Genomic DNA, 19,226 nt, shown 5'->3' with positions numbered 1-19,226 from the left:
AAGGAAAGTCCGGAATTGAAATCCTGGGATTTCAATGAAATTTCACAAACATGGGATTTAAAAATCCCATGGGGTAGTTAGTATATGCGGGATTTCACAGGATTTGTTTGTAATAATGTTTTAAAATATGTTAAAAATACTTGTTTTGTAATAATCAATTAATAAAAAAGTAATTTAATTATTTTTATGATTTTTTGTAGTTTGTTTTTATAACTTGTTTATAAAAAATGGAATTCAATTCCATTCCAAATCCTACAAACTGAACACACCAAATATTCCAAATTCTTCCACGAAATCCGAATCCCTCAAAAACATTGCGTCAAACCAAATGGGCCCCGAGGGTTTTTATGGTTTTGAAGGGGCATCATTTGTAAGTTTCTAGAAGAGTAATTGGTGATAGATACCGTTGTGTGTGTTGTGATCAGGTGGAGGTGGTAGATCGTGAGGCATACACATACGATGATGAAGTGCTGAAGAAAGTGGAAGCGATGGGGAAACCAGGACTTGTGGAAATCTACGCAAAAGAAGACAGTTTCATCTTCACGGTCGAGTCCACGGGTGCAGTGAAAGCCTCTCAGTTGGTGCTTAATGCAATTGAAGTACTGAAACAGAAGCTGGATGCAGTTCGGCTGTCTGAGGACACCGTAGAAGCTGATGACCAATTTGGTGAATTAGGTGCTCATATGCGAGGAGGATGACCGACCAATTACCATTTTGTTGGCTTAAAAATCCCCGACTCTACTGCTACTTATTTCACTATGTTAATGTACTAATCAATCTTCATGCTTTCAACTAGACTTGATTGATTGATTGATTGAACTGGGTGTGGCTACTTCATGCTATTTTTATGGATTATGGATCCATATAATTGTATTGTAGGATAACATGCAATATGACATCCAAACATTGATCCTTAGATACAACTAATTTTGTCACCCGTCCCAGAATGAATGTCTACAATGAAAAATGATGGTTTTAGGAATTAAATAATAGAGAGGAATTTTCTTGTCTCATAATTGATGGTAAAATTGGAAAATGGAAAATTATATCTGATAAAATGGGAAGATGGAAAATTATTTTTGAAAATGGACAATTATTTTGAAATAAACTAAAATAGAAATGTGAATACTGGTACTTTAGAGGTGTTCATTGGTTGAAATCCAATGGATTTAGGTGGATACAATCCGATCTAAATCCAAATAGATGATTAGATCAGATTCAATTAACAACATTAGGCATCTGATCTAATCCAAATCCAATGAATGATTAGATCAGATCGGTTTCATCCACTGGATGTTATTATTGGTTATCTTCATTGGATTAGATTGGATTATCTAATCTTTTGATCCAATATTTAACCAATTAATCCACTATTTCAACCAATTATTCATATATTTTCTTAAATTATTAAAAAACAATGTACATAAATATCAACTAAAAAATATTGTAAAATGCTAATAATTATATACAATTATTAATTAAATATTAATTGGATGGGAAATTGGATTAGATCGGTTTGGTTTTATTGCATGTTGGACTGTTATCCAAGAACCGATCCGATTACAATTGGATATCCAATTCGATCTGATTACAATTGGATATCCGATTATGGTCGGTCGGTTCTAATTTGATCAGATGACTTTCTGCACATCCCTACATTTTTATCGACTCCAAGGGATTGCTAGCAAGCTAAAGCCTTGTGATCTAAATATATCTTGTTAGTTTGTGAAACTGCTTAAATTTGAAGGGGTCTTAACGAATTTTGCATGCATGGATCTTAAAATGACGAAATTAATCAATATGAAACCATCATAACTGATGAAAAATAAAAAGCATTAGGGGAGTATTTGATTCATCGGAGCCAACGGGATTTGAAAAAATTGGAATGTCAATTCTATTGACTAAATTCCATTTAGTTGGGCTGTGAAATTCAAATTCCACAAATGTCGAGTTCAAATCTTGACATTTAGCAAGGAGTTTGAAATCCATTCCATTCTATCTTCCAAAAAAAAGACAATTCTGCCCTTTCCATTTGTCCTGATCCACTCGATGTTCTTATTCTTGATTTTGATTTTATTAAAACAGAAATTACATTTAAATCCAATTTAACCAACATTGCCTCACGTTCAGGGGTGTTTGGAATTGCTTATAAAAACAATTCATTGATTTATTCCGATGTGGCACCGACAATAAGCACTTTTAAGTGTTTAGATAAACAACTTATATCGGTACCAAACTGGTAATAAGAAGTTTTTGAAGAAGTTAAACCCTTCGGACTTAAAATAAATTGACAAGTGTTTTTGTAGAAAATCATAAGTTGTTTCAAATAAGCAATTCCAAACACCCTCGCCCATCTTAAATCATTATCACTGCCGCCACCATGACCACCACCACCACCGCCACCAATTAATATTATTAAATTTATATATTTATTTATAATTCAAACAAAAAAATGAAAATAACATAAAAGGGTATTTTAATCATTTCATTATTTTATTACAGTTGTAAACTTATATTCTGCAAAAAAGAAAACTATAATATTGTAATTATTCACAGATAAACAAGAACCCATCTGCATGCATCTCTGCCTGCTACAAGCAGGGATACAAAAAGAACCCACAAGGAAAACTTTAACCACCATTACATACATACATACATCACTGAAATAAAGAGAAAAATAGCATTAACGTACAAAACTTTCCCAACAAACATGCAAATGATGTTTCCAAGACATGTATTTTAGATGATCTCACACCTAAAGTACATGTCTTGAATCATCATTTGGACGGTTACTGACCAAACTTTGTGCAGTACCCGTCCATCAAACGACGACTATTTGACACACTGCCACTGCTCACTACTATTTGACATAAATGTCGAGTGATTATATGCACAAACGACAAGTAAGTTAACCCCCTCTAATAAACTAAATTAAGATATCCGAAAAGAAACTACAGGGGATCAGATCAGTTGGCGACTGGTATTATATTAATCCTCAACACCATTATATGATTATAACCAAATTTTCCTTTTCATCATCAACACAGCCAAGTAAATATACATTGCTTTGCTGCATTTTCGTTTTATAGGCAGGAACTGTACCTCAATAAGGTGGAGGATACCCTCCTTGGTGTGAAGAACCTGAAAACAAAAGCAACATCAAGAATTAGTAGAGAGCGGGAACGGATTCTCCAAAATGGAGATTTTAACCTTTTTCTTTGGCTCCAATAGATCCTCCAAAATGTGCTCTAAAACGGAAAAAGTTGGAGAAAGAAGATAAAAGTATACAAATTGGAAAACTCTCCAAAATTAAAAGATAAATGATTTTTTATTGTTCCTAACAACGAAGTTGAATTTATTATCATTTCACGTATATATAATTTTTCCAACACATTCTCTATAACTTCTAAAAAATGGAGAAGCAGAAGTTAAAATCTCCAAAAAGTTACGCTCATCTCCAACAGTTTATCCATTTTAGGGATTTCAACACAAGTTACATTATTAAAATATCAACAGATTCAATATCCTAAAAAAGTTTTATAGAAATTGATAATACATTTAACTTCATTGGTGAGAACAATAAAATAATATTTCTCTTTTTGGCATTTAATTTTGGAGAGTTATCCAAATATTCTGTCTCCTATTTTCTCCATTTTGGAGAATTTGTTGGAGAAAAAAATGAGTTGAAGAACTCCAAAATCTACTGAATATTTTAATAGTACAAACATGTTAAAATCTCCAAACTGGAGAAATTGTTGGGCTTAGAGTTGAATGTAACTTTTTTTTTAAAGATTTTAACTTTTGCTTCTCCATTTTGAAGAAATAGAGAATCTGTCGGAGATGCTCTTAGAAACTGTTGAAATAAAAATGACGAATCAGGATGAGAAGTTACCAGCAGGATAATGGGAGCCATATGGCTGAGGAGGATAAGCTGAGTTAGGAGGGTATGGCTGGGGAGGATAAGCTGAATCAGGTGGGTATGGCTGGGAAGGATAAGGAGCTGTCTGAGGTGGGTATGAGGATGGTGCATAAGCTCCTGTATTAGGTGGGTATGAGGGATAAGGAGAAGGTGCAGGATAAGCTCCGGCTGGTGGATATGGAGCGCCTGAAGCCTGTGGTGGATAAGACGTGGATGAAGGTGGCAGCGGTGCAGAATACATCGAGACCTGGGGTGAACTTGAAGCAACATATGGTGGAGCTGATGGAGCATAACTGTTTGCGGGTTTCTGTATGCAAATGAAAAATGATTTTGTTCAGCCAGTGCAAACACAAATTCTCCATATGATTGACACACTAAAAGGTTTCTTTTGTTTTATACTATTTTCTTCCATTCTCCAATATGTGGGTCCCATTTTCATTTTGTACCCAGGATCGCATTTTCATTTCTTCTCAAATCATTTTAATGAGACCCATCAAAAGAAAATGTTAAACTACCTAAATAAATAGGAGCTGAACTTCTTGACAGAGGAATATGAAACATGAATCGTACTTACATTGGCACTGGAATAGTGCATTATCAACCGTAGCTCGCCAGCGTGCCTGTATAATAAGATCATGTTCTCTGTTAGAAGGCTGCATACTTCCTCAATCTTAATACAACTCTTCTATGCTTACTTTCGTCCACAAACCTTTTCCATGACAAGACACGATGAACATAATAAAACTATATTCCACATGTATAAACCTACATATCTCACAATGGAACAAAAACAAACTGAAATGCAATCTATATCATTGCAAAAGCCAAGCAATCTGAGAGTCAGGAACAGAACAACACATAGAAAGATTTTCTAGCCCTGCAACTACAATTGAAATTATATATCTCCATTGTGCATCAACATAAAACCACCATCCCCACCATAAGTTATTTGAATTGAAGGTCACTAGGGACCTCCACTGTCTTGATTTCAAAAGTAATGCACTCCTTTACCACAAAATAACTACAACTTTTCATTGTATGCATCTTTTTGCAGCAAATTTACTAAAACCATTATTGAATAAACTTCTAAACTTATTGGGAAAATAAAACAGAGTTAGATGAATTTGTTCGTCCTTGTTTCTTGTTTCCTAAAACAAACCATTATTCAAAATCTCAATGAGGACTTGGGTAACTTGGAATAATTGAAATACGTTTTTTCTGCTTCTAAGATCATTTTTTAATATCACAATGGCCAGAGTGAACAAATCTCTTTGACAAGCCTTGTTATACTTGAAAGTTCTTCTATTTAGTGGCGGCATAACAGAGAAAAAAACATAGTAAGAAATTTGCAAGTCCTACTACAAACATATAAGTTTTCATCTTTTGTTTTAAACTGGAAGTAACTTGGTTCAATTGTGTAGAGTGAATGTAGCAGGTAGTTTATTGTATGAATGAACCTCAAAGTTGAAAATTTTGAGAAAAAAACTAAAAACCCAAAACATTATCCTGTGTATTCATTCGAGCAAACGATTTTTGCGGTGTGAGATATTGAAGTTTTGAACCAATGTACCATCTAAAGTTCCAGTAAAAGACAAACCTGCCAGTTTTAGTCTGCAATGGCCAAGCGGTATCATCGTATCCATGAGAAAGAACCGTAGCTAATTGGACCCTAGACACCACAAGAAATATCATGCAAAGAAATGAGTTTAAATGAGCCAAAACATCAATAAATTGATCAGCATCATCAGGATAAACCCCAGAATATGAAATAGAAATGGGAAAATTACTTTCCGCTGCCGATAAAGTCATCATGTGAGATGGTATTGCTATTCCAAACAACAACATTTAACTCTCTTAATCCTTCAATCAGACTAAATACGAACTTCTCTTGGAATGTAGGGTTCTTGCCTCCATCTATTATACCAATCCCAAAAATTCAAATTAGAAGTTGAATCAATTCTCACATCTTTGAGCACCAATCAATCAACACATACATGTACACTTTAAAGAGGGTTAGAGAGACGACCTGTACAAACACGGGTGCGATATCTGTTACTTCCATATTCAACACAAACATATGGATCTTGCCTTGAAAGCCATTCCGTATCTTTGAGCTTATTGCAGCAAACCACTGAAAATCCATAAATAATCAAAATTACACAAGGCAAACAAGAAATATTCGTATAATTCACAAAGAGAGATGCTTATCGATCAAATTTAGACAGCAAGAATATTCCGCATAAATTGTGATGGTTAACTTTTTCCGACAATATGCACAAATCGATCGATTAAAAGGAAGAAGGAGAAAACTAAATGTAGGTACCAGTGACTTCAAGAAGATTTCCATGGATGCCATGATTCGCCATCGGATGATGATGATGGTAAGTTGCTGGTGGAATCGAAGGTTGATTATTCATGGGAAATGACATTGGAAACAATGATCATAACAAATTCTCTTTATAGCAACCGAATCTGTGTGTAGATTGTTACCTTTAGGAATAAATTGAGCGCGTTTGTCAGATAATTCCTGGAAAAACTTGGCGATTCAAAATCGTGTGCGTATTCGATAAACCCTAAGCGGTTCCTAGCCACACGCTCGGCGTCGACGACTCGCTAAGCCGCTGACTGTTTAGAATAGAAACGAGTATCAAAGTCAAAGACGTAGAAATAACCTCGTTCCGAAACATAAAAAAACGGTCCCTATCCATTGATATTGATATCCTATCCGTTATGCGAGCCAATTAATCTTAAGACAACCATCTGTTTTGCAGATAGTCCAGAATCACCGTATTTGAACCACCATCGTGACCACAAGAAGATTTTTATTCCTCATTGAATTTAGACCTGAGACCTCTTGGTACTTTTGATATTTGAAGTCAAGCTGTTGGACCATTAACATAAAAATAAAATAAAAATACTCCAAATTAAAATGATATATTTATTTATCAAACTATTTTTAAGTCATTTTATATTGTAACTAATTTATCAACCAGTACATGGGAAAGCAGCAAATTTGAAATTTCATAAGAAATTACCAGCATCAACAATTATTCCACAGTTTTCAAACATCTTACAAGAAAATACAGAGCAACTTACAGCCAAACCCATCTTCATCAAACTTACCATCCCAAATTGCTGAATCAATCAAATGATGTTTTAAAATAACAGCTTAAACTTGTTCAACTTCCGTTTTATGTACAATTAACCGGTCATACGCCCTCTCAATCACTTTCATAGTCTTCATCGTCTCCAAATGTAAAAACGGATGTATCAGCCGCCATTGCCTTGAAATCACTTACCTCTCCGATCGGGTTTCGGGATGCAGCTTCATCGGCTTTGGGCGCACTGGCGGGAGTTGTCTGTGATGCGCCTGAGTTTCCTATAGACAGATTCTTGGTGTCATTTGACAAGCTTACCATTTTCCCAGAGACAGAATTGGTTTCAGAAGCAGTGTCGGTTTTTGCTTCGGATTCGGTGTCGGAGAACACCTCGTCGTCTTTTTCGCTATTTCTGGAGTCTTTTGGTAAGTTTGTGGAGGTGGCTTCAGAGGGGGTGGTTGGCGGAGGATTTGCGCTTGTACCTTCAGCTGGTTTGGCAGTACTTTCAGTTTCGGGTTTTGCTTGAGCAGCATTGTCATAGTCCACAACCACAACCTCCACTTGAAACCCAGGGGAAGGCAATTTCCTCTGCAGATAATTCGACACAGTTCAGCTGAAGTACCAAATATACAAGAAAAAAGGTCGCAACTTCAAGTTGAAATGCCTACTACTTGGGCCATATTTGGCAACCATAAGCTAGCTTACTTTTTGTACTTATTTGAAAAAGCCTTGTCTGGTTAGTCATAAACTAGCTGATAAGCTAGCTTTTTGAAAGTAGCATTTTAATTAGGCAGGGGCTTTTTCCACTTTATTTCCGATTATGCCCCTAATATTTTTCCAATTAATTTTTCAACATGTCCTTTTAGGTCATTTTAAATTGTCTTCTAGTTTATCAGCTAGTTTTTACCAATCATGACTATTTAGCAGCTAGTTTGCCAAACATCGGTTTATCAGCTAGTTTGCCAAGCATAGCCTTGATGTGTAACACACTCTCTATCTACAAAAACTAGAGCATATAATTGGGCAGATAACTCTGGTGGTCTTCACGGAAATAGCTGCTTTACGCTGAGGGATAGAGGTCAGCTCTATGTACATCTTACCCCCAGACCCCATCTCTAGGTAGGATATAATGTGTTCATTTGGTTTGCTTTGGTAATTGGGGACATAACTCAGGGATGTCTAAAGGGAATCTATTGGATCAATATCCATATCAACTAGTTACAATGACCACAATGAATAAATTGCAACTTCAATTATAATTTTCACGGGACATTTAATGGGATGGGACACATTGTAGACGCATTACGTTATAGATCAAGAGTTACCTTGTCAAACCCATCAAGATCATTTGTGGTTAGAACCTTCCTATTCTCGATCATTGTTGTGTTCAGCCAGCTTCAATTATAAGAATGAAAGAAAACAGATGAAGAAGATACCATAAAAGTAAGAGAAAATAAAAGAATTGAGAATTGTTTCATTACTTTATGATCTATTTCTATTCTAAGTGTGTTATGTAGAACGGGAGAAGGTAGGGCTGTATTTGTCTTTTTTGAGCATGGATTACTTTGCTGTCAAGTCGAGAATTGAAATTGTACCAGTAGAAATCGCCTTGCCGGTCATGAAAATGGATTTTGAAATCTCCAGATAACTCGGTCAGGCCAGGCTCCCCAGGCAGAGCAAAGACCATTATACCCTTTCTTGGTGCAGAAAACCAAAAATCTTCAGGCTGCATAATCAATAATAACTCTGGTCATCAGTGAATATTTTGTCATTGTTAAGAACTTGAATTCTATGATCTTCAATGGGGATAAATTAGTCTAGAAGACTAGTTTCTGCCTTCTAGGATGATCAAACAGATGATGATATAGCGTAATACTTTAAAACATATTCTCAATTGTCTAGAAACATGCTTTATTCAAAACTTATCCATCATTACTGGTTGGCTAGTTGCTACAAAGACTTTTTGCGAAAAAGACGTACCGATAGATCCTTGGTTCTGGGATGCTTCTTGGTTGAAAAGAGAACACCTGCAGAACAAAAAAGATGGACAATAGAAATCACGTAACTACATGAGTGGTATCTAGCTACCATATCTCACACATATAAAGAACTACACAAGTTAAAAATTACGATCTCACGCCTAGTCATACAGTAAAACGCACATAGCCATCATCAAGTATCGACACTATGTCATAGACCTACTCTTTAATTCTTTTTATATCTTTTTTCCCCTCCCAAGTTAGGGAGATCTAAATATGTAAAAGCCACAATCACTACATAAAAAATAATTCCATTGAATAACAATATGAGCCTCAACTTCCTCAAAAACAGGACCCATTAATTTAAAAAATATGTGGTTAAAGAAGATGCTCATATCCAAAAGGCAGTGTACCAGAGATGTGGAGAGGCAAGAAATCACGGGTACTTCAGAAAATGTGACAAAACAACCTTCATTTCCATAATTGTTCAGTTTGAACATCATAAGGGAAGAGCGGCCTCGTTAATAGAAGACAGCCAAGAATGCATGCATAACATATTATAATAAGTTGCAATTGCTTAAAAAGAACGAACTTGTACAAAATATGAATAACGATACATGTATCAATAGTTTACAGGTGAAATGCTAGATACCAGAAGATAAAGAAGAAATGGAAGGAACTTCAGAAAACTGTATAAAACAAAGAACATGTATAGACGTGTACCATTATGATCAGAGACGGTAATAGAGGGCCTGATCCAATATGGGCACCTATGAAGGCGAAATCCTCTAAGCATACACCTGCAATATTAAACTCAGAGGCAATCAGCCCTAATACATTGATGATAACAAAAACAATGCAAGATGAATTCAGTAATACCATATGCATATACAAAATAAAAGAGATCTATGATTAGCATTATAAGCGTACCTGCGCCCAGGCTGATCTTCTCCATTGAAGTATGTCATAACTCTTTCAAAATATTTGACATATCTCTATAATGTGCCATAAGAGGAGAAACGGAACATATCAGATATATGCTAATAACTTGAAATGAGCCGCTGCCCATTAAGGTAGCGTTTGGTATGCACACATGATTGGACTGGACAGGACTGGACAAGTGTCTATTTGGTGTTTGGTACGACTAGGACCGGACAAGACAGAACTAGACAAGTTGCCCCCAAAAGTTATTTGATGATTCTATATATCATATAATAGTTATAATTAACACAAATAAAGTAAATAGTTAAATAATATAATTTATAAACATTTTTACACAATTTTCATATACATATGTAATAGTGTTTGTATGAAAAAATTGATATAATTGGAAAAAACCCAATTCATATAAAGGAGAAATTATGTTTTATTCGGTTTGAAAAATCCTTATCAATTGACGAAGACACGGTAAAGATTGTTGTAACAACAATGATGGAGGAGGTAGTTGTGGAGGACGTGAAGGTGGTGGATAGTGGTGGTGGCAGTCGACAATGGTGGAGGAGGTAGTTGTGGCCGATGTAATGGAGGCAGTGGTCGGAAAGTGGTAGTGGTAGCCGATGGTGGTGCTGGGCAGTGGGTGTGGAGGTGATTGTTGTAGAGGAGGTGGAGGTGGAGGTGGAGGTGGCGAACGGTGGTAGTGTTGGTGACGATGGACGATGGTGGTCGGTGGCCGACCATGGTTGTGGATGTGACCGACCATGGTTGTGGAGGTGACCATGGACGGTGGTGGTCGATGGACGACGGTGGTTGTGGAGGTGGCGATGGATAGTGGTGGTCGGTGGTCAACGGTGGTTGTGGAGGTGGTGGGGAAGGTTGTTGTAGTGGAAGAGGTGGAGCTGGCCGGCGGTGGTGGCAACGGCCGCGACTAGCGGTGGTGACCATTAAAACAAATACCATATTAAGGTTATATATATCAAACGAGAGCAAATTAGTAATATTTAGTTTCTCTCTCATTCTTGTCCCATCTTGTTCCACTTATTTTGGTGAAACAAGAAAAAGCCTTTTTAGTCCCACCTTGTCCCAGTTCTTGTCGCTGGCCCATGTCGCGCCAAACGTGGGAGTAAGTTCTTGTCCTGTCCCATGTTGCGCCAAACATGGGACAATGAGTTTTGTCCCGTCCTGTCCCGTGTACCAAACGCAGCCTATCATATTTCTCGAAAAAGTGATTCGATTGATGGGAACGGAATCTTTCAACTAAAGCAATGAGATTGGGAGAGATGGCTGAGTGGACGAAAACGGCGGATTGCTAATCCGTTGTACTATGGACAGAATCTCTAAACAATGAAACTTACTATTTGACTTGGGAGAACAAGCCCCTTTCCATCAACACATCTTTTTTGGTTGTAGTATGATATAGACTCCTCAGCTGTGGGGAAAAACTGCAGGGAGAAGTAGCACTGAATTTTATAACTAGGCCTAAAAGAGCAAAGAAGCGAAGAGCAGAAATGAAACATCAATATACAGTTTGTAACCTGGTTCTGCTTTAGTAAATCAAACACTTGATGTTACCTTCAGATATAAAAGAAGACTTGAAATCATTAAGCCTGTCCTTGCCATTCCAGCCTTACAGTGCACAACCACAACATTTTCAATGTCTTCCTTCAGCCATGAGTATGCACTCTGGCAAAATGATATTATGAGCCGAATGGGAGGACAATTATGGTCGTCAAATGGGAAACTAGCAACCTGCATAGGGTAAACAGAAGTCTGAGACAGCACTAGAAAAGAAATGTTTAGCCACACAAAGATCAACCTAGCTAATTACTAAACAGAAATAAGCTGCATGCTCAAAGTCGAAATTAATTGTTTTACACATGTTCAGGGAAGATTAAGTTAACTGCATTGAGCGTTATGCTAGCACATTACCACTTGAACGGAAAAAAAACTTAGATGATGGACAACGGCATTATAAACGTCTGATATCCTTTACTTGAACCACCAAAACTAAATTCTTAATTTGTGATGTACTTCAATTAGATGGTGAAATCAATTGCTGCCCACACAATTCTAGTTCGAAGGTTAAGCACCTACAAATCCAAGTAGTGGCACATAATGTTTTATCTCACTCAAACAAAATTCTGCTCATAAAATAGCATGATTTTCCCTAACAACTAACAAAAACATAAGAAATGAAAGTAGGGCGAGTTATTGACATACCTTCCCTTCAAACAGTGATGCGTCATATAGCCTCTCAGAGCACAGGTTGTATACCTTGTACTTATCCTGATATTGACAAAATAACAATAGTGAAACGGAACATTCCAAGCAATGGAGACAATGGAAGGAGAATTTGGACAGCAATGACTATTACAGAAACATTGCAAACTGAAAGAGCAAAGCTCAGGAAAATGTGGGAAATTGACTCCCCCCGCAGCATTCGAAATTATCAAAAATCAAAACTGGTTCAAGACTTCAAGCCATACCAAATATAGATACCAGAAGCACCTAATTGTTCTGCATCTTTATCATAGATAACAAGAAAAGATAACCTTAACCTCCATTAGAATGTCTTACAGCAAACAGATTTCAGTGAAAGAAGCAACATGGCAGTGGCATTTCAGTTACACAATCTAACTTTTCATATAAGATACCTAGGTCACATACTGTCTCCAGTTCTTAAAGGTATGGATATAATTGAAAGAGAAATAGATTTGAAAGTGTTCCCATGTCAAGTAATTAACTCTTGAAAATGCATCCATATTATATGATAACTTTAACAACTTCTTTCAAAAACCATAACAAACATCTTTCTTCTTTCTAATATCATCAGATCAATGTGAAATTAATACATATAAGTCGCTATGAATCTGACAAATATGAAACATAACATGATTTAGAGATTAAAAGCAAAAACACACACAAGCACGCGTTCTTACCTTGTGATAGGTTTCAAAGAACCTTATAACTTCCTCCATGTGGTTTCGATAAAATCCCTACAGCAAATTTCCAAAGAGTATCAACCAAACTGTTTTCATCAACAATAATACTGATGTCTAATTAAGTTAATGATAGAAGCAAAATTCTGACCTCGACATATCCGAAGAAACCGGAGCTCATATCACCAGCAGGGAATCCCATAGCAATGATATTCTCAGTGATGTATGTCATATCTAAATCAAATCCCCCTTCCTGGAACCAGGATAATGTAACAATAGGTCATGTACTGAATAAAATACTCATTTGAGAGATCATTTCATAAAATTTAAATTAACTAACATACAAAATTATCATTAAATTCATTTAAGTTGCATTTAAGAGACAAATTCATATATGGAATGACTCAAGATGTAGAAAGTAGTATAATGTACTAGGAATTTGATACATTTATGCTGAGAGATACGGATCGACCACAGCACAATTGGCATATAGGACTCCTCAAGAATTTCATTGTGGTTGAGGTCCAAACCTCCAAATGTAAGTGGTAAAGTGGTGTTACATAGCATGAAAAAGGTTGAAGAAAACATTGATAGAAAGGAAGTTCTACGTGAGGGGTTCTCCTTGCATTCATATCTGTCATTTTTGAATTATACTTCAAGATTTATACCAATTCCGTGCTTCAAACTTCTTTCAAGTTCATGCTGACAGTTACCGTACAACGGCTTCATTGTGGATTTGTGGTTCATGGGACATGTTGTCCATCCCATTAGAGTGCTGCTCCTAGTAGTGTATAGAAGTCTGTATAATATTCTTATAATTCAAAAACCCCAACTGCTTTCTATCTGCTATTATCTAAAAGTAATCAAGGCTATTAAAACTGGACGAAACAAGAAAACACCCCTCCAATAGAAATTTTCACAGCACCCTAAACAACTTGATAGATCTTAAAATCCCTTTTTTTTAAGAGCTTATCCCATCGTCTTTGATTCGACACAAAATCATGATTGTTCATATGCAATAAAACTGCACATGCAGCTAAGGAGATTCCCATCAATATTGTCTTAGATGATACAAAATAATAAAACTAGAGAACAGCCAAAATAAGTGACATGCGAAACAGTCACCTCCTCTGTTTACACATTGGAGGAACTCTCTTTAGGTCAATCATATACACGAATTGTGGAGATAGACTCCTTATCTTGTATTAGTAATCACGGGATATCCATAAACTGAAAAGAAACATAAGGAGAGTTGAAGTAATTTAACACCTATGTTTTCCAGAAATAACAAGAAAAAATGAAGGGACGAAAAATACACTGATTCAAGATTTGTGAATGGTGACATAGTAATTGTCACAAGCCTATATAGCAAGATGAATCACAGAAAAGATCAAATCAACAAGATACCTGATATCTTCTTTTGTTTTGTGATACAACATGACGAGCCTTGACCTGGACAGCCTTCACCGCATTTTTAGACGTGTCTACAAAACCTTTAGTAATTGTCCCAAAAATGCCAGCTTGTGGCGTTGTTGGAGTTCCATCAGGGCTATCATCTTGTTGAGGAGCTTTTGGAGACAACCGCAACCCAAGTCCACTAGTCAAACGAGCAAACGATGACTTCCCAGTATTTTCAGATGAAGATTCATCCTGTGTGCCTCCCAGAGGTTGCGGAAGCTTCAGGCTTTTAGCCCATGTGGTTATGCCAGAAGCAGACAGCCTGGATGGTGAATCTTGCGCAGGATCATGTCCAGTATCCACTGCAGCACGGGCTTGTACATCTGAGTCTTTAACAGGGGATGATGCCTTACCAGTTTCCAAATCCATTTTGCGTCTCAGATCTCTTTAACACAACGAAAAACAGAAGCAACCAACTACAGATGTAATGTGCCACTGTAGCTTTCTGCAATCGCACCCTATGAAAACAACCAGAAAGAGTAAGAAGTAGGAAATTCCCACTAAGCTGTTATAGATATCAACAAAAGTATTAAACATGATTTTAAGTAAATGATCAAATTACAAATGGACCACAAATCAGTGACTGAGTGAGACAATATAAACGATCTTTGGCTATGGTAAAAACTACAAGTATAACAAAAAGAACATGCTTAAAATGTCTCTAACTTGAATTCAGCCACATTAATTGTTAAATTTGGGCCATTAATGCAGAAAAAGTTCAGTTCAATACACTAGTTTACGAAGAAAAAAAATTGAGGCTGTGACGACAAATGTTTTCAAATCAAGTTGTCAAAAAGATTTCCTTGAACACATAGGGGATGGTCGGTTGTGCCTTCATGGGCTGTATAGCCTATATGGCTTATTCGCTCAGCCATAAATAGCTGTTCAGTTGTGGCTTGTTCGCTCAGCCGATGACTTATTCGGTCAGCCAAAAAAATAGAGTCCTCAACCGTTTATTCACCTTTTTATTCCCCTTTTACCCATCACCCTCTTTCATCTTCATCCCCATTCAACAAAGATTGATCTACTTTCTCCCATGGAAACCACCATGATGGCAGCACCACTGCAGCCTTCTCCTTCTCCAGATGGAAGCACCATGAAACCATCCATATTGGCCCTCCATTTTCATGTTTTGTCTGGTATCCATTTTCTATCACACACTCTCCTCCCTTATCCACATGAGAGGAGCAGATCTGAACAAAGGTTGTCAAAGTCTAGAGAAAAATCAAACCAATAAAAGCTGAATCATGAGGGTCAAGGTTTTCTTTATTTAGGGTCTCAGCTAAGTTCTAATGAGAAGAATAACAGAATGAGGTGGTAGTGTGGGTGGTGGTGTCATACCTGCTGCCCCTGGGTTGTAAATTGTTAGCATCTGGGATGAAGATGAAAGATTTCATGTGTTCCGAAACCTTAGTTGTTAGTGCAGGTGTTCCCAAATATCCATACCTGGGTTTTTATTGCTAAGATGAAAAACTTTTTGAGGTTAGGGTTTGATTTTAGTTTTTGATTGAAGGTTAAATTTCTTGTTTGTATCACAAATCTTTTGGACCGAAATTGTACTTCTATGCAAATTTCTTGATATTCTACATTGTTTATATGAATTTCTTTTGTTGTTCATATCAAGAAGATATGAAACTGTAGTTTTATGCAAAATCAATTGTTCAACATATTTATCAAACAGTTATTTAAACGGTGTTTAATATGACCTAAGGGGTAAAATAGTCATTTTCGTCATTCAGACCGGTTATTCAGCACCACAACCGAATAACAATTTAGCCTAAATCATACAAACAACTAAATCCACACAGACATCTTAGCCCATACAGGCCTTAATGAAAAACCAACCGAACATCCCCGTAGTTAGGTTTCATACCCTTCATTAGCAGCGGCGGACCCAGGTCCTCTAACCTACGTATGCTGTGCACTACCATTACAAAAGAATTTTGCGTATGCACTATGGTTGCAATTTATTTTTCACACTACAAAAAATGAATAGGTTATGCACTGGCATACCCACCCTTGTGTGTAGGTCCACTTGTTCCTGAGCCTTGAACCATAAGAGAAGCACGGAAAAACAATGAACCAAAAGTTGTACAGAACAATAACAGTTGTGATATCACAATTCATTGAAAATCAGATGCAACTGCCGCACCACCCTGCATGTATAGGTTTCTAGACAGAGTTTCTGTCAGGCAATCACTCCTTAATTTGCCAAATATTTGTAATTGAGCTACAAAGGGAAAAAAAATACAGCAAAATCTAGAGATGAAACTGAGAAGCCACCTTTACTAAACAACTTACCAATCTCAACCTCATTTCACAAATAAACATTATCTTACGCCTCAAATTGACAGTCCAGCCGTAGAATTCCATCTGAGTACTAAATTGGATACTTTTTGAAGATATATTACAATGATTAACATTATATTATTTGATGTGGAAGAGACCTAACAGATGGGTATATGTGCATCTGTATGTGCACGATCCTTGAAAATTGAACTCAAATAAAACCCCTTAAATTCCTAGCTGCTAAGCTGTCATGATATTACTTACATAATCTAAAAATAGCACAAGAAAATTTGCACAATGAGCAAGTAATATTTTCATTTCTTAAAAGAGGGCAAAGTGAAGTTTCCCCAATCCCCGGATCCAAAACAATTTAAAAATTTGCAAATTCTACTTAGGAATTTCTTCTGATCTGCAATCCTCACCAATCATAAACAAAAAATTACACACCTGTATACACAAACTTGCGATGGTATATACACAACTTCAGATGGGGTAATTTACATGTGAAACAGCCAGTCATACATCGATGAATACTCAAAAAACAACGTTAGCTCAAATCTTACAGGATGAACTGGTATCGGGCAGATAAGGTCTGAGTAATTAGCGGTGGAGAACGGCGGTTTCCGGTGTCTTGTGGGAGGTTTTCGGTAGCAGTAGCAGTCGTCGTTTTCTTGGTTTGCGTTTTATGTGCTATGAGATTGAAAGAGGCTTAAGACGATACGTGGAATAAATTTTACATATTTGCGAAGAACTCCTCTTTCTTTTCTTTTTCCTACTTTTTTCTAATTCTTTTTCTATTTTTATACATTGACCCATACGAGTATTCATATTTACGATTATATCCATAACACTTTGCAACAGACATAGGTGTTCAAAAAAACCGTTGGACCGTTCAAACCAAGTCAAACCAGACTGTTTTTTGGCGGTTTGAACGGTCTGACGGTTTGGTCTAGTTTGAAAAAAAACAAAATCGGACGATTCGATATGGTCTACAGTCTGGAACCTTTTTTTGGCAGTTTTAACCAAACCGACAGCCACATACATACATACATACATACATACATACATACATACATACATACATACATACATACATACATGCATACATATATTAGTATTAGCAAGTCCAATTTTTTTAACTTATAGGTTCTGATCCAAATATATCCCTAAGCCAAACATAAAGGATAAAGCCTAACATCTAACATAATCAAATCATGGACGAACCCAGCTAGGTGGTTTAGGTGGCACGTGCCACCATATTATTTCTCCGTCAAAGGTAAAAAATTTAGATTTGTGAACGGTGCAACCATATCGTTTTAGAAGGTACTACCGTATTTTCCTGAATCTCAAATCATGCAACTGAAACCCAAATAAAACAAAGCCCAAATGGCCAAATCGAAAGCCTAATATGCAAAGCCCAATTAAAACTTAGCAGTCAGCCAACGAGATTACGAGAACAAACAGGTGCAGGTCCAAGTTGGCAAGCAAGTTCAGACCAGACAACAGTGAGTGAGTGACAAAAATCGGAAATCGGCTCGAAGACTCGAACGATTCTCAACTCTCAAGTGGCGATTCTCGAACGATTCTCGAAAATCGGATGATTCTCGAATGATTCTCACTTGCTACATGGCTATTTGGTGACTTTGGTCTCTGTTTTCACTTTTCAGATTTAGCCATTTACATAATCGAATTGGTGATGACTTTTTGAATTTTGTCTTCACTTGTGCTATAGAAAAGGAAGCACATAATAATGTTAAAAATGAAGATTTCATCGATCGTTTCCAAAAGATGAAGACATGCCAAGGACAAATTTAGGAGTTGTTTTTTCAATTCTATAAAAACCATATGTTCAGTAATTATTTTTAGGTATGTATTGACCATTTTCAAAAGATGAAGACGCGTTGAGTACAAATTTATGAGTTGTTTATCGTTCCTATAAAAACCATTTTTTGGATCTATATTATATTACATTAATTATATGGTGCCACCGTTTGAATTTTTTTTTTTTGGGTCCGTCCCTAAATCAAATCCAAAATGAATTGGCGCCTAAAAATCTCTAAACCAGTAAACATATCGACATATTTGACATTGACTTTCTCCAAATTTTGAAATCCCTTAAGAACTCTATCAATCTATTGATCTTTTATAATTCATGGTTTGATTTCGGCGCACATCATCAGGACATCAACCAAGTGATTCAACTATTTTCTTCAACTTTTTCGATTCCAAGCTCAATCTGTTTAAGTGAACAGTCATCGGTGCAAATCCTCAAGTCTCCTCCAGATTTGTAAGTCATGTTTTATGAGCTCCTTTTTTTTACTTTAAGAAAATTTCTATATTGAGCATATTGTAAGTTGTAACTTTATGTTTGGATCGCTATAACGTAAGCTTTGATTATTTCTCTACCCCTTTCACACATTTCATACAATCTTCTATCCTTCTAATTTATATGACGTCACCTTTTTTTTTACAGATTTCTCATTCCTGTTTGATAAAAGATTGAATTTTTATGTATTGTGAAGCTGTGAACTTTGTTTGTACTTTACATATTACTGTTTTGACTTTTGTTAAACACTAAGATTTGACTTCTATTTAGTTTGGTCAAGAA

General features: G+C 36.4%; 3 protein-coding genes across 7 annotated transcripts in view; 1 reads left to right on the top strand and 2 right to left on the bottom strand.

The window, feature by feature from the left end:
• The window catches only part of LOC112501076 (DNA-directed RNA polymerases II, IV and V subunit 3-like), a 6,058-nt gene extending 5,135 nt beyond the window's left edge, over nt 1-923 (top strand). Inside the window, exon 3 of the mRNA XM_025104728.1 lies at nt 426-923. Coding sequence (XP_024960496.1) covers nt 426-698 — 273 coding nt within the window. The 3' untranslated portion in view covers nt 699-923. The remainder of the gene's footprint in view (nt 1-425) is intronic.
• Nucleotides 924-2,560: 1,637 nt separating this feature from the next.
• LOC112501114 (elicitor-responsive protein 1) lies at nt 2,561-6,587 on the bottom strand. 2 transcript variants are annotated; one of them, XM_025104772.1, is made up of 8 exons: nt 6,410-6,538; nt 6,243-6,308; nt 5,946-6,050; nt 5,707-5,833; nt 5,517-5,588; nt 4,494-4,539; nt 3,893-4,226; nt 2,561-3,141 (listed from the first exon to the last, which is right to left on the bottom strand). In XM_025104772.1, the coding sequence occupies exons 2-8, from the start codon at nt 6,283-6,285 to the stop codon at nt 3,104-3,106; spliced, it is 765 nt and encodes a 254-aa protein (XP_024960540.1). In that variant the 5' UTR covers nt 6,286-6,308; nt 6,410-6,538; the 3' UTR covers nt 2,561-3,103. The 2 variants fall into 2 exon arrangements, with proteins under 2 accessions (XP_024960540.1, XP_024960539.1); XM_025104771.1 differs by having other exon boundaries at nt 6,243-6,587.
• A 331-nt stretch (nt 6,588-6,918) lies between these two features.
• Nucleotides 6,919-17,303, bottom strand: LOC112500270 (phosphatidylinositol 3,4,5-trisphosphate 3-phosphatase and protein-tyrosine-phosphatase PTEN2A). 4 transcript variants are annotated; one of them, XM_025103698.1, is made up of 15 exons: nt 17,066-17,266; nt 16,347-16,501; nt 14,683-14,787; nt 14,279-14,591; nt 13,023-13,124; nt 12,872-12,928; nt 12,153-12,218; nt 11,505-11,681; nt 11,288-11,374; nt 9,927-9,991; nt 9,720-9,796; nt 8,998-9,044; nt 8,613-8,743; nt 8,343-8,412; nt 6,919-7,605 (listed from the first exon to the last, which is right to left on the bottom strand). In XM_025103698.1, exons 2-15 carry the CDS (start codon nt 16,454-16,456, stop codon nt 7,141-7,143), a joined length of 1,872 nt encoding a protein of 623 aa, XP_024959466.1. In that variant the 5' UTR covers nt 16,457-16,501; nt 17,066-17,266; the 3' UTR covers nt 6,919-7,140. The 4 variants fall into 4 exon arrangements, with proteins under 4 accessions (XP_024959466.1, XP_024959467.1, XP_024959468.1 ...); XM_025103699.1 differs by having other exon boundaries at nt 17,182-17,265; XM_025103700.1 differs by lacking the exon at nt 16,347-16,501 and having other exon boundaries at nt 14,279-14,787; nt 17,182-17,303.
• Nucleotides 17,304-19,226: the final 1,923 nt, after the last annotated feature.

This window comes from Cynara cardunculus (genome assembly GCF_001531365.2).
Source record: "Cynara cardunculus var. scolymus isolate 2C chromosome LG 17, CcrdV1, whole genome shotgun sequence".
In the NCBI taxonomy this organism is placed as follows: domain Eukaryota; kingdom Viridiplantae; phylum Streptophyta; class Magnoliopsida; order Asterales; family Asteraceae; genus Cynara; species Cynara cardunculus.
This window is presented reverse-complemented; position numbering and strand designations above follow the sequence as displayed.